This window comes from Doryrhamphus excisus, chromosome 10 (genome assembly GCF_030265055.1).
Source record: "Doryrhamphus excisus isolate RoL2022-K1 chromosome 10, RoL_Dexc_1.0, whole genome shotgun sequence".
Lineage (NCBI taxonomy): Eukaryota > Metazoa > Chordata > Actinopteri > Syngnathiformes > Syngnathidae > Doryrhamphus > Doryrhamphus excisus.
Genome location: NC_080475.1, coordinates 5,522,786 through 5,536,400, shown reverse-complemented (window position 1 = coordinate 5,536,400; position 13,615 = coordinate 5,522,786). Strand labels below are relative to the sequence as shown.

The 13,615-nt window shown below is 43.3% G+C and overlaps 1 protein-coding gene across 3 annotated transcripts in view; it reads left to right on the top strand.

Annotated features, from left to right (window-relative positions):
• LOC131136600 (ATP-dependent translocase ABCB1-like) overlaps positions 1-13,615 on the top strand; it is a 110,388-nt gene that overhangs the window by 9,581 nt on the left and 87,192 nt on the right. The window contains exons 8-29 of one of the 3 annotated variants that reach the window (XM_058083654.1): positions 132-303; positions 1,043-1,167; positions 2,136-2,307; positions 2,392-2,505; positions 2,850-2,960; positions 4,597-4,722; positions 4,828-5,031; positions 5,096-5,266; positions 6,687-6,848; positions 6,922-7,092; positions 7,180-7,326; positions 7,407-7,511; positions 8,589-8,666; positions 9,594-9,677; positions 9,752-9,955; positions 10,848-10,948; positions 11,034-11,174; positions 11,275-11,431; positions 11,512-11,709; positions 12,066-12,272; positions 12,369-12,515; positions 12,594-13,555. In XM_058083654.1, the coding sequence (XP_057939637.1) occupies positions 132-303; positions 1,043-1,167; positions 2,136-2,307; positions 2,392-2,505; positions 2,850-2,960; positions 4,597-4,722; positions 4,828-5,031; positions 5,096-5,266; positions 6,687-6,848; positions 6,922-7,092; positions 7,180-7,326; positions 7,407-7,511; positions 8,589-8,666; positions 9,594-9,677; positions 9,752-9,955; positions 10,848-10,948; positions 11,034-11,174; positions 11,275-11,431; positions 11,512-11,709; positions 12,066-12,272; positions 12,369-12,515; positions 12,594-12,800 (3,304 nt within the window). In that variant the 3' untranslated portion in view covers positions 12,801-13,555. Of the gene's footprint in view, positions 1-131; positions 304-1,042; positions 1,168-2,135; positions 2,506-2,849; positions 2,961-4,596; positions 4,723-4,827; positions 5,032-5,095; positions 5,267-6,686; positions 6,849-6,921; positions 7,093-7,179; positions 7,327-7,406; positions 7,512-8,588; positions 8,667-9,593; positions 9,678-9,751; positions 9,956-10,847; positions 10,949-11,033; positions 11,175-11,274; positions 11,432-11,511; positions 11,710-12,065; positions 12,273-12,368; positions 12,516-12,593; positions 13,556-13,615 lie in introns of those variants that run through there. The other 2 variants (XM_058083653.1, XM_058083656.1) reach the window with 2 other exon arrangements.

Genomic DNA, 13,615 nt, shown 5'->3' with positions numbered 1-13,615 from the left:
TTAATATATTTTTTATATTTACATATTTATCTTTATTGTAATTGTATACAAGCCAAAATCTACAGTATGTGTATTATAAACATGTTTTGTTTGGTATAACTCATTTCTTATTGTTTTTCCTTTATGAACAGGGATGTGTATAAGATCCAAGAAGGTATCGGAGACAAAGTGGGAATGTTGCTCCAGTCCATTTCCACCTTCGTGGTCTCCTTAGTGGTTGGGTTATGTAAAGGATGGAAGCTCACGTTGGTCCTCCTGGCCGCCTGCCCCTTGTTGGGTCTTACGGCTGCACTTTTCAGTGAGGTAATCTTTTAAAGCGGACTTATTATGCTTTTAAATGTTGTTAGAATGTTGTATTGTCGTGTTTATGATAATGACTTTTGCGCATTTGGATGTGAGCCGTGAAAGAAGTTAGTGATGATGCTGAACGCTAGTTTTTTTTCTATAGTTTTTTTCCCCCAACACCGGCTCACTGTGACATCACAGTGTGCCAGACTTCCTTATATGGGCGTTCTCGGTTACAGGCTGTTAGCTGTACAAGCTGAGCGGGACCAATCACAGCGGAGTGTGTATAGTTGTGGGTGGAATAAATTCAAAAAGACCGTTTTGGAAATCCAGCTGGGATTAGGTGCAGATTCTGGAAGATCTAGAAAGCACAACTCAATACAAAGGGCCCCAAAATGATAATATAATAGGTCTTCTTGAATTAGAGATGTCCGATACTATCAGTCACCGATAATTAGTGGCCCGATATCAGCCTAAAAACGGTATCGGGATCCCTTTTTGAGAACCGATGCTAAGCATGTAGCATTAACATACTGTTAATTATACATATTAACATACTTGGGGAAACAGGCACCATAAACAATGTAATACTGGTTATGTCATATCACTTATGGAGCAAAAATAGTGCCTTTACCTAAAAATTAATTAATTAATTAATTAATTAATAAGAAACACAAATGTATTCTCATATAAAATATATAATACAATCAGAAATTGTGGCTCATCTTACTAGATTTAATCGTATGTTCGTCCCCAGGTGGTGACATCATTCACTTCCAAAGAACAGGCAGCCTACGCTAAAGCGGGGGCCGTGGCGGAGGAGGTGCTTTCATCCATCAGGACCGTCTTTGCCTTCAGTGGTCAGAAGAAAGAGATTGACAGGTCTGTATGCTCGTGTATATCCATCCAGAATATTCTCTTCTTTTTATCAGGTGGAGCATTTGATTTATTAACTAGCCTATTATTATTACTATCATCATTATTCTTCTTCTGATTATTACTACAGTAAACCTCGGATATATCGGAAATTCGCTCACAACGGACAGATAAAAAAGAAGCGATTTTTCTGTAATGCATTTCCAATAAAAATTCATTGCATATATCGGATTTTTTATAACGGATTTCGCCTATTTCGGACAAAATCTCCAGTCCCGTTCCAATGCATTTCCATTAAATTTCCCTCGCATATATCGGATGGCCGCATCGTGGCGCTCCGATTCGCCGAATGGTGACAGGCCGCTATACGACGTCATTTGCAACGTTTGCAGCGTTGCCTGCGCGTCCAGGTACATTGGAAACATAGTCAAGGAAGTGCCTTTTTATAACGGATAAAATCCCATTTACGCATATACCGGATATAAATCCCATATATGCGTAAAACTGACATTTTCCGGTATACGCATATAACGGATTTCGCTTATATCGGACAAAACCAGTGGGAACAATTGAATCCGATATATCCGAGGTTTACTGTAGTACTACTGCTAGTAGTAGTAGGCTAGTATTAGCTTGCTTATTGGCTTGCTTATTAGCCTGCTTTTGCCCTGTTATATGAAATTTGTCAGATTTTTTTTTTGTAAAAAAAAAAAAAATCAATAAAAAAATATAAAATTATTTAGGGGGGCTTAACAACATTTTATGGGGACTGAAGTCCCCCTAAAATAGGCCTAATGACGCCAATGCTGCACACTACTGGTTTATACTATATTATGTTTTAATATCACTGTGCCACAACCACAATAATAATGTACATAAAATGAATACATCTGTGGTATGAAAACAGTATCAACAAAGTGATTTGTGAGTTATTGATTTTGTTGCTCATGTTGTGTCTTTGCGATGCCTCGCAGGTATCATAAGCACTTGGAGGACGCTAAGAAAATGGGAATAAAAGCAGCATTAAGTGCAAATGTCATCATGGGCTTCACCTTCCTGATGATATACCTGTCTTATGCTCTAGCCTTCTGGTACGGGAGTACGCTCGTTCTCAATCACGAGTACACGGTTGGAACCGTACTCGCAGTGAGTAGAGACGTTCGTACGTATGTTAAATGTCAAATTGAGGTTTTGGAGCTAACAATAATTATGTATTTACTGTATGTGAAGGTTTTATTCTCTTTGCTTCTCGGAGCGTTTGCATTGGGCCAGACCGCACCCAACATCCAGGCCTTTGGTCGGGCTCAAGGAGCGGCATATACGGTGTACAGCATCATTGACAATGTAAGGAATACCACATTCTCTTTTATTCTCTTTTATTTTACACATCAGAATTATAGAATAGACTCAAGAATAATAACACAGTTAAGTAAAGTATATATAAGTATGAAAACATAGCATCAAACTGACATTGTCATTTACATTTTAATTTGTAGCAAACTTTACTCATGAAGTAAGGTTGGTCGGACACATGGTAGAAATAAAATTTAATGAAAAATATCCAGCAAATCTTTTTACTTTTTTGCTTTTCAGTACATGGCCCTCAGTAGAAAAAGTCCTCGATCATATTTTCTTTGACCCACCAGTGTCCAAACAGCACTCCAACCGCCCTTTTTTTCTCTCGACAGAAACCGAGCATCGACAGCTATTCGGAGAGTGGCTTCAAACCTGGCATCATCAATGGGAACATTGAGTTCAAGAACGTCCACTTCAACTACCCCTCAAGGCCAGAAGTCCGAGTAAGTTCATCACTGACACTGTGGAACTGAAACCAACTTCGATGCTTCCGGAATCCATTGTGGTTTTTGGGCGCCAGCCAATCACAGGGCACATATAGACAAACAACCATTCACACTCACATTCATACCTATGGACAATTATGAGTCGCTAATTAACCTAGCATGTTTTTGGAATGTGGGAGGAAACCGGAGTACCCGGAGAAAACCCACGCATGCACGGGGAGAACATGCAAACTCCACACAGAGATGGAATTGAACCCTGGTCTCCTAGCTGTGAGGTCTACGCGCTAACCACTAGACCGCCAATTCAAATTCAGTGAATCTGAATTTAATTGGTTAAAAAAAACAGCGCAATTACTAATAGTGTTTATTAGCACGGGCCAGCGCTCCTGATTCTGAAGGCCATTCCTTCCTTCATTCCTTCCTTCTTTCCTTCATTCCTTCCTTCCTTCCTTCCTTCCTTCCTTCCTCGACTCATCTGAGTTCGGACCTGTGAGTTTTCCATTGCAGAGTTCTTCGTTCCTTTGTTCCTTCGTTCGTTCCTTTGTTCCTTCCTTTGTTCGTTCCTTCCATTGTTCCTTCCTTCCTTCCTTCCTTCCTTCCTTCCTTCCTTCCTTCCTTCCTTCCTCCCTCGGCTCGTCTGAGTTCGGACCTGTGAGTTTTCCATTGCAGAGTTTGTTCGTTCGTTCCTTTGTTCGTTCCTTTGTTCGTTCCTTTGTTTGTTCCTTGCATGGGGAGAACATGCAAACTCCACACAGAGATGACCGAGGGTGGAATTGAACCCTGGTCTCCTAGCTGTGAGGTCTACGCGCTAACCACTAGACCGCCAATTCAAATTCAGTGAATCTGAAATTTAATTGGTTAAAGAAAACAGCGCAATTACTAATAGTGTTTATTAGCACGGGCCAGCGCTCCTGATTCTGAAGGCCGTTCCTTCCTTCATTCCTTCCTTCTTTCCTTCATTCCTTCCTTCCTTCCTTCCTCGACTCATCTGAGTTTGGACCTGTGAGTTTTCCATTGCAGAGTTCTTCGTTCCTTTGTTCCTTCGTTCGTTCCTTTGTTCGTTCCTTCCATTGTTCGTTCGTTCCTTCCTTCCTTCCTTCCTTCCTTCCTTCCTTCCTTCCTTCCTCCCTCGGCTCGTCTGAGTTCGGACCTGTGAGTTTTCCATTGCAGAGTTTGTTCGTTCGTTCCTTTGTTCGTTCCTTTGTTCGTTCCTTGCACGGGGAGAACATGCAAACTCCACACAGAGATGACCGAGGGTGGAATTGAACCCTGGTCTCCTAGCTGTGAGGTCTACGCGCTAACCACTAGACCGCCAATTCAAATTCAGTGAATCTGAAATTTAATTGGTTAAAAAAAACAGCGCAATTACTAATAGTGTTTATTAGCACGGGCCAGCGCTCCTGATTCTGAAGGCCCTGGGAAGATTACGTTGACAAAACGACACCTAATGTATAACAACATACTCATAGTGTACATTACTGGAATCAACGTAGCTGAGAGACAAACTACGGAATGAAGATAATGGACTCTTGGGAGTAAATACAATAATTACAACACGTGGAACAAATACCAGAAGGCCAGCAGAGGAGGCTTTGCTGGCCATGATACTAGCATACCCTTGGTATATTTGCAGGTATTAAACAACATTTCCCTGAGCGTGAAGAGTGGACAGACCATTGCTTTAGTAGGAAGCAGTGGCTGTGGAAAAAGCACCACCATCCAGCTGTTGCAGAGGTTCTACGACATTCAGGAGGGAACCGTAAGCACAAATGCTCCTCATCTCTAAAAATATTTTTATGGGCAATAAATGGACAGAAAGTAGTACATCCATACATTGCTTATCTCATTGAATCCTTCTGTGTAGATATGTATCGACGACCACGACATCCGTTCTCTGAATATCCGCTACCTGCGAGAGATGATCGGAGTGGTGAGTCAAGAGCCCATCCTTTTTGCCACCACCATCGCAGAGAACATCCGATACGGCCGACTTGACGTGACGCAGCAGGAGATAGAGCAAGCTGCCAAGGAGGCCAACGCCTACGACTTCATCATCAACCTTCCTGATGTACGACTTTATTTATATTTTTTTCCTGCCACTTTCCAATCATGTGACTGTTATTGTTGAGCAGAAGTTTGAGACGCTGGTCGGGGAACGAGGGATTCAGATGAGTGGAGGACAGAAGCAAAGGATTGCAATTGCACGGGCGCTAGTCCGGAACCCCAAAATCCTTCTCCTGGATGAAGCAACATCTGCTCTGGATGCTGAGAGTGAGACTATTGTACAGGCGGCACTGGACAAGGTACAAACACATACAGTACATTCAGGCACATGTCGGGGCACCTCATGGTCCAGACTTTCGTTAGGTAGGTGTCCAAGTCGTAGGTAGACCTGGTGAGGATGGCTGTAGTCGACTACAAGTGGTGCTTTCTTTCATAGTTGATCCTGTGTCAAGTGCGACTTACATCTCAAAATGTGCTACGTTAAAAGTTGAAATAGGGTGGTGCTTGGTTTTTGGTGACACCTAGTGGTTGAGTTTGGGACACAGTCAGTCGGTCTCGGTCTTTCCAGTCAGAAAGAATGACCGCGTCAATCTCTCGGTCTCGGTCTTCTACGCTATTAGAAGTCTCTCGGTTTCAGTCTCGGTCTTTCCAGTCAGAAAGACTGACCGGGTCAATCTCTTGGTCTCGGTCTTTCCAGTCCTCGGTCTTCTACGCTATTAGAAGTCTCTCGGTCTCGGTCTAAGTCTCGGTCTTTCCAGTCAGAAAGACTGACCGGGTCAATCTCTTGGTCTTGGTCTCGGTCTTTCCAGTCAGAAAGAATGACTGGGTCAATCTCTTGGTCTCGGTCTTCTACGCTATTAGAAGTCTCACGGTCTCCGTCTTTCCAATCAGAAAGACTGACCGGGTCAATCTCTCGGTCTCGGTCTTCCACGCTATTAGAAGTCTCTCGGTCTTGGTCCTTCCAATCAGAAAGACTGACCGGGTCAATCTCTTGGTCTTAGTCTCGATCTTCTACTCTATTAGAAGTCTCTCGGTCTCAGTCTTTCCAGTCAGAAAGAATGACCGGGTCAATCTCTTGGTCTCGGTCTTTCCACTCAGAAAGACTGACCGCGTCAATCTCTTGGTCTCAGTCTTGGTGTTTCCAGTCAGAAAGACTGACCGGGTCAATCTCTTGGTTTTTGTCTTGTACGCTATTAGAAGTCTCTCGGTCTTTCCAGTCAGAAAGACTGACCGGGTCAATCTCTTGGTCTCAGTCTTTCCAATCAGAATGACTGACCGGGTCAATCACTTGGTCTCGGTCTCGGTCTTTCCAGTCAGAAAGAATTACCGGGTCAATCTCTCTGGCTCGGTCTTCTACGCTATTAGAAGTCTCTCGGTCTCAGTCTCGGTCTTTCCAGTCAGAAAAACTGTTCGGGTCAATCTCTTGGTCTTGGTCTCAGTCTTTCCGGTCAGAAAGAATGACCGGGTCAATCTCTCGGTCTCGGCCTTTCAGTCAGCTAACCCCACCCACAGAGCGAGGCGTGACGATAGAATAAGACAGGAACGGTGAACTGACTCTCCAGCCAATCAAAAAAGAGCATTAGCAACAGAACGTACTGAATGGATATTTTAGGGGCGGTGACCTCGTTCATTTGGTTCAAAAAAAGAATTAGTTCTTTTGACCCGTTCGTTCGATACGACCCCCCCTTACTGAAAATCCACCTTTTGTGTTCTGTGCAGGCCAGACTGGGTCGGACCACCATCATTGTGGCCCATCGCCTCTCAACCATCCGAAACGCTGACATCATCGCCGGCATACGGAACGGCGAGGTGGTAGAGTTGGGGACTCATAGTCAGCTGATGGAAAAAAAGGGCGTGTACCACACTCTGGTCACTATGCAGGTAACACTTGCACACGTTTGCTTGCCATTTATGGATATTTCATATTTCCTGTCATATTTTGGTCATCTTGTAGACCTTTCATAAAGCAGAGGAGCAGGAAGAGTCTCAGCAGCATGAAAAGACCCCACTGTCCATAACCATCTCTGAATCTTCCCGGCCAAGAAGGAAGTCTTCCTTTACTGCGTCGGAGGGAAATAAAGACGAGAAGGAGACGTTGGTGGATGCTACAGCCAAGAGAGTGGATGTAAGATGGCTGCTTTATCTGCTTTACAAAAAAGAAGAAGAAGAAGAACAGGAGACGTGATTGGCTTCTTTCTCCACCTTTCTGCAGGATGACAAAGTCCCGCCTGTGTCCTTCCTGGAAGTGATGCGCTTAAACCTCCCGGAATGGCCTTACATTTTATTCGGGGTCGTCTGTGCTGTACTCAACGGAGTCATGCAGCCCATGTTTGACGTCATCCTCGCCAAGTTCATCGTTGTAGGTTACAACGAGATTTTGGACAAAATCATGGAAATGAATTAACGACGTTACGAACTGGCTTCTTCCCAACATTTTAGGTGTTCTCACATAGCGATCAAGAGGGGATCAGAAAGCAGACCGTGGTCCTGTCGCTCATGTTTGTCGTTATTGGAGTTGTGTCTTTTTTGACCACGTTTCTGGAGGTACGCATGCCGCCATTTTTTCCCGTACGGTAGCAGTGTAATAATCACCGAAACAATCCGTAGTTTACTGAATAAGAAAACGGCACAAGAAAGTAATAGTTGCTCTCGACTATACAATACTAGATCAATCCTTGCACCGGGGGTCCAATTCCGCTGTCAAATATATTATATATGACCTTGATTTATTTTGAACATCAGCAATGTAGCAAAATACCGTATTTTCCGGACTATAAGTCGCACTTTTTTTTTTCATAGGTTGGCTGTTCCTGCCACTTATACTCCAGAGCGACTTATAAATGAAATAAGTCACCTTTTCTGTTTATGTTTATTTTTTTGTGTAGCTAAATAAGCATTGTGTTAGCATATCTTAGCCTTTTCAGCTTGTTCTCTATTCTTTTATTGTTACGACTTGCCTTCTAAGAGGACGTAATGTCGGTTTTAGTCATAAAAAAAATTACCCGCAAAAAATGCGACTTATACTCCAATGCGACTTATAAATGAAAAAAGTGCTTATGTTACATAAACACTGGACATCTTTTCTGTTTATGTTTATTTTTTGTGTAGCTAAATAAGCATTGTGTTAGCATATCTTAGCCTTTTCAGCTTGTTCTCTATTCTTTTATTGTTACGACTTGCCTTCCAAGAGGACGTAATGTCGGTTTTAGTCATAAAAAAAATTACCCGCAAAAAATGCGACTTATACTCCAGTGCGACTTATAAATGAAAAAAGTGTTTATGTTACATAAACACTGGACACCTTTTCTGTTTATGTTTATTTTTTTGTGTAGCTGAATAAGCATTGTGTTAGCATATCTTACACTTACACAGAGGACGTAATATCGGTTTTAGTCATAAAAAAAATTACCCGCAAAAAATGCGACTTAATCTCCAGTGTGACTTATGTATTTTTTTTTTACCTAATTATGCATTTTTGGCATTGTGCGACTTTTTGGCATTGTGCGTATACGTATTACGTATACGACGTATAGTCCAGAAAATACGGTACTTTTCGCCGCTGAATGACCAAGTTACTAACATCATCTTAAAGGAACTTCATATTCTATATGTCTTTTACAGGGATTTTGTTTTGGTAAATCTGGAGAGATTCTGACTATGAAACTGAGGCTGGCGTCTTTCAAGGCCATGATGAGGCAGGTGAGTGTGACCATTCTCGGTGGACATATTAGGTGTCAACTTTTAAAATAAAATATTCATTTGTGATTCTTGAGCTATAGATTGGTAAAGAAAAAATAATGGAACAAAACCATCACAGTGTAAGTCGTCATACGTACGTCATTTCTGCGTAGTGTTTTTATGCACGTAGACTTAAAAAGCTTGATCCACATTAGCGGCATCAGCGCGGTGTGGCGTATCCCCCTGCTCTATCGATCCTTTGCTCATTTTATAATACTCTTTACTCTTTTGTCTTCTAAAACAAAACAAAATGTTTTCTCCGGGTACTCCGGTTTCCTCCCACATTCCAAAAACATGCTAGGTTAATTAGCGACTCCAAATTGTCCATAGGTATGAATGTGAGTGTGAATGGTTGTTTGTCTATATGTGCCGTGTGATTGGCTGGCCACCAGTCCAGGCCTTGAAGACAGCTGGGGTAGGCTCCAGCACCCGTAGCATTGGGTATTTGTGCTAACTAACCAAAAGGACTAACGATGATCTTTTGCGTTGTGTAAAAACACGACATCAAACACGTCAGACGCGACGTGATTGATTGAAACGGAAGCGATTTGAACGCTCGAGCAACGTTACGCATCTTGCTGGGAATTCGGGGGTCAGTCATTCGCAGTAAGGGGGAAACTGACATGTGCAAAGTGGAACAGGATGAAAAAAAAAAACTAACCAAAACTTAAACTTATTAGTTTATAAACTTATTAGGAAAGCAGGAAGTGAACAAATGTAACCATTACCATCACTACTACGGTCACAGTCCACTGTAGCCTGGCAATTGATCCTGGTCTTGTGTCTTTTTTTGGTAATGTGAACAACCACATAAGAGTTTTCACAATAAATCCAAACTGGGCATCATACCCTGCAATGTGAACGTTACCTTTTTTTGTTTTTTTTTAGGACCTCCCCTGGTTTGATAACCCAAAAAACAGTGTTGGCGCTCTCTCCACAAGGTTGGCCATCGATGCTGCTCAAGTCCAAGGGGTAACACACGTCTCTCTCTAGCTCTAACTCATTTTATCAGCACACTGATCAACACTTGTCCCTTTTTGTTGTAGGTTACGGGACTACGTTTGGCAGCATTGATCCAAAATGCTGGTAATTTGGGCACCTGCATGATTCTTGCCTTTGCGTACGGCTGGGAGCTAACGCTACTAGCGCTAGGGTTAGTGCCTGTCATGGTCGTGGCTGGAGCTGTGCAGATGACGGTGTTAGCTGGGCAGGCCGAAGAGGACATTCAGGAGCTGGAGATAGCAGGAAAGGTGGGCATCCATCAACTTGTCTTTTGAATTAATTGAATGAATTGAATGAAGGAACGAACGAACGGAGGAATGAACAAAGGAACGAACGAATGAACTCTGCAATGGAAAACTCACAGGTCCGAACTCAGACGAGTCGAGGAAGGAAGGAAGGAAGGAAGGAAGGAACACACGAAGGAAGGAACCAAGGAACAAAGGAACGAACAAAGGAACAGAGGAATGAACAAAGGAACGAACGAACTCTGCAATGGAAAACTCACAGGTTCGAACTCCGACGAGCCGAGGAAGGAAGGAACGAACAAAGGAACGAACAAACTCTGCAATGGAAAACTCACAGGTCCAAACTCAGACGAGTCGAGGAAGGAAGGAAGGAAGGAAGGAACACACAAAGGAAGGAACCAAGGAACAAAGGAACGAACAAAGGAACAAACAAACTCTGCAATGGAAAACTCACAGGTCCGAACTCAGACGAGTCCAGGAAGGAAGGAAGGAAGGAAGGAACGAACGAACAAAGGAAGGAACCAAGGAACAAAGGAACGAACAAAGGAACGAACAAAGGAACGAACAAAGGAACGAACGAACTCTGCAATGGAAAACTCACAGGTCCGAACTCAGACAAGTCGAGGAAGGAAGGAAGGAACGAACGAAGGAAGGAACAAAGGAACGAATAAAGGAACGAACGAACTCTGCAATGGAAAACTCACAGGTCCGAACTCCGACGAGTCGAGGAAGGAAGGGAGGGAGGAACAAACAAAGGAACGAACGAACGAACTCTGCAGACGACCTCAGACGACCTGAATTGAATGAATGCAGGGAATTTGTGCCGGCTGCCATTGTGCAAATATGAGTTTGACTCCCATTATGTGTCAACCATGATATTTTTATGTCTTATCAGATTTTCACAGAAGCCACCGACAATATCCGCACCGTAGCATCTCTGACCAGAGAGCCGTTGTTTGAGTCTCTGTACCAAACGAGTCTCCAAGTTCCATTCAAGTACGTGACATCCTACAACTTGTGGAAATAAATATAAACGTTAAAATGAATTGAATGGCATTTTTGACGTCCATTTTCTCTGCAGGAACTCCCAGAAAAAAGCACATGTGCAGGGTGTCGTCTTCTGCGTATCCCAAGCAATGCTGTGCTTTGCTTATGCAGGATGTTTCCGCTTCGGAGCTTGGCTTGTTGACCAAGGGCGAATGGATGTGGAGGCCGTGTTTTTGTGAGTGACGTTCTTCTGTCCTGCTTTGTGATGGACAATTGCACCATTTTAGGACACATAGAACAACCCAAAAACACACTTTCTGAATCTCTTCTCTCAGAATAGTTATGGTGCTTATAAATGGCGCCATGGCCGTCGGAGAGGTCAATTCCTTCACCCCAAACTACGCCAAGGCCAAAGTATCAGCTGCTCACATCGTGATGCTTCTGAAAAGAGAGCCTGCTATCGATAATCTCTCCGAGGAAGGACAGCCACTGGTGAGCACCAAGAATCCTCCCATGAGAGCCAGCAGTCTTAATACATCTTCTGTCTCCCGCTTGAAATCTTGAAATCCCAGGACCAATTTGATGGTAATGTGCAATTTGAGGGTGTCAAGTTTAGCTACCCGTCACGCCCCGGTGTACCCGTCCTCCGAGGGCTGAATCTGAAGGTGTGCAAGGGAGAGACGTTGGCCCTGGTGGGAAGCAGCGGCTGTGGTAAAAGCACAACCATACAACTTCTGGAGAGGTTCTACGACACCTCGCATGGGACCGTGGTGAGAAGACAAATACAAATATTAGTTGTTTGCTAATTGTTGACTGTTTTTAATTAGTGCTACTCTACTACACTGCTTCAGTTAGCTCCAAGAACCAACACAGGCTAATTGTGAGACGGTAATTTGATTTATTCTCCTTTTGGAGAAAAACAACAAATCCTTTGACCAAAGTCTGTCACAGAACTGCAGACTAGAATCTTTACTATAATTTATGCTAAAAATCCAAAGTTCCGGCATTGCTTTAGAATTACTTACTTACTTACTTATCAGTTTTTTACCAATTGCGTTATCCTTGCATGAAATCTGGTCGGAATCAAGTATGGAATATTTATTTTTTGTCATCTGTGATCTTCCAGACGTTTGATTCCAAGAGCGTGAAAGAGCTGAACATCCACTCGATGAGATCCCATATAGGTATTGTGTCCCAGGAGCCTGTGCTGTTTGACTGTAGCTTGGCTGAAAACATCGCCTACGGGGACAACAGTCGCACTGTAACCATGGAGGAGATCAAGGCGGCTGCCGAGGCCGCCAACATTCATAGCTTCATTGAAAGTCTACCAAAGGTGAGTCCTAATCTTGATTCACGCTAACTGAAGATTGTGGATGTTATTAGGATTTTGGTAAAGGCTAATGTTACTCTCTGTGTTTTACCTGAGCAGAAGTATGACACCCAGGCGGGCGATAAGGGCACCCAGCTGTCAGGTGGTCAGAAACAACGAATAGCCATCGCCCGAGCCATCCTCCGTAACCCCAAACTGTTGCTTCTGGATGAGGCCACGTCTGCACTCGACACCGAGAGCGAGAAGGTGGGTCTTTTTACCTTCTCTCTTTTGGAAGATCTCTGTATTTGTCTGTCATATTTGTGTGACCTTTGTCCTCTCCAGGTGGTGCAAGAGGCGTTGGACAAAGCGAGGCAGGGCAGGACCTGCATCGTTATTGCCCACCGTCTGTCCACCATCCAAAACGCAGACCGCATCGCCGTCTTTCATGGCGGCGTGGTGGCAGAAGAAGGCACACATCAACAGCTGCTAGCCAAAAAGGGAATCTATCACATGCTGGTCATGACCCAAATGGGTCATGGAAGGGAATGATGATTCTTGTTATTCTTAAAGGGGACCTATTATGCATTTTCTACTTTTCTGACCTATAAATGTCGTTAGAATGTTGTATTCTCGTGTTGAACGATGCCAAAGTTTCAGTGAGCCCTGAAAAGCTCAAAACGCTGGGTTTTCAAAAGGACTTCCTTATATGGGCGTGGCTGTAAGCATGATAAGATCCCTGCCCTCCAAGCTCTGCTTCTCTGTTTACAATGTTAGCAATGCCTTGTACGGGAACGCCACATTTGTTTCCAATTCCGAGAAAGGCCACCATCAGGCACAAGTGGTTGGAGTTCCCGATTCCCTTAATCTGTCAACGGTTTTTCACACTGGACTGTTTTAGCGAACATGGGCCACGATGCAGCTGGACTAGCCTGCAAATTAGCCGACTTTCCGACATCGAGTCGGAAGAGCAAGCAGTAGCTAACAATTTATCAGTGTCATTTTTTATTTTGTGTAAGTCATGGAGTCAAAAGTGTTTGTGTAGCATTATAGAGTGTGCATACAGTTAAGGCTAAAATGCTAAAGCTATTTACCATTGAGAGACGTTTTGAAATAAGCTCTTTTCTTGAGAAATGTTGACTGTTTGAATGTACAATCGTAGCGTAGCATGGCCACGAGTGCTTTTTTTTTGTCGACGGCTTCAAACTCGCAGATCCCGGAACGCATTTCAAGGTGCCTTTCACTAAAACCTCTTGTGTCTTTCACATTGCTGGTCATGGAATTATATGCTACCTACCTTTTTTTTTTATTGTTGTTGAAATGACATTTATTTACCGCCGATATTATATTTTTACAGTATTTATACA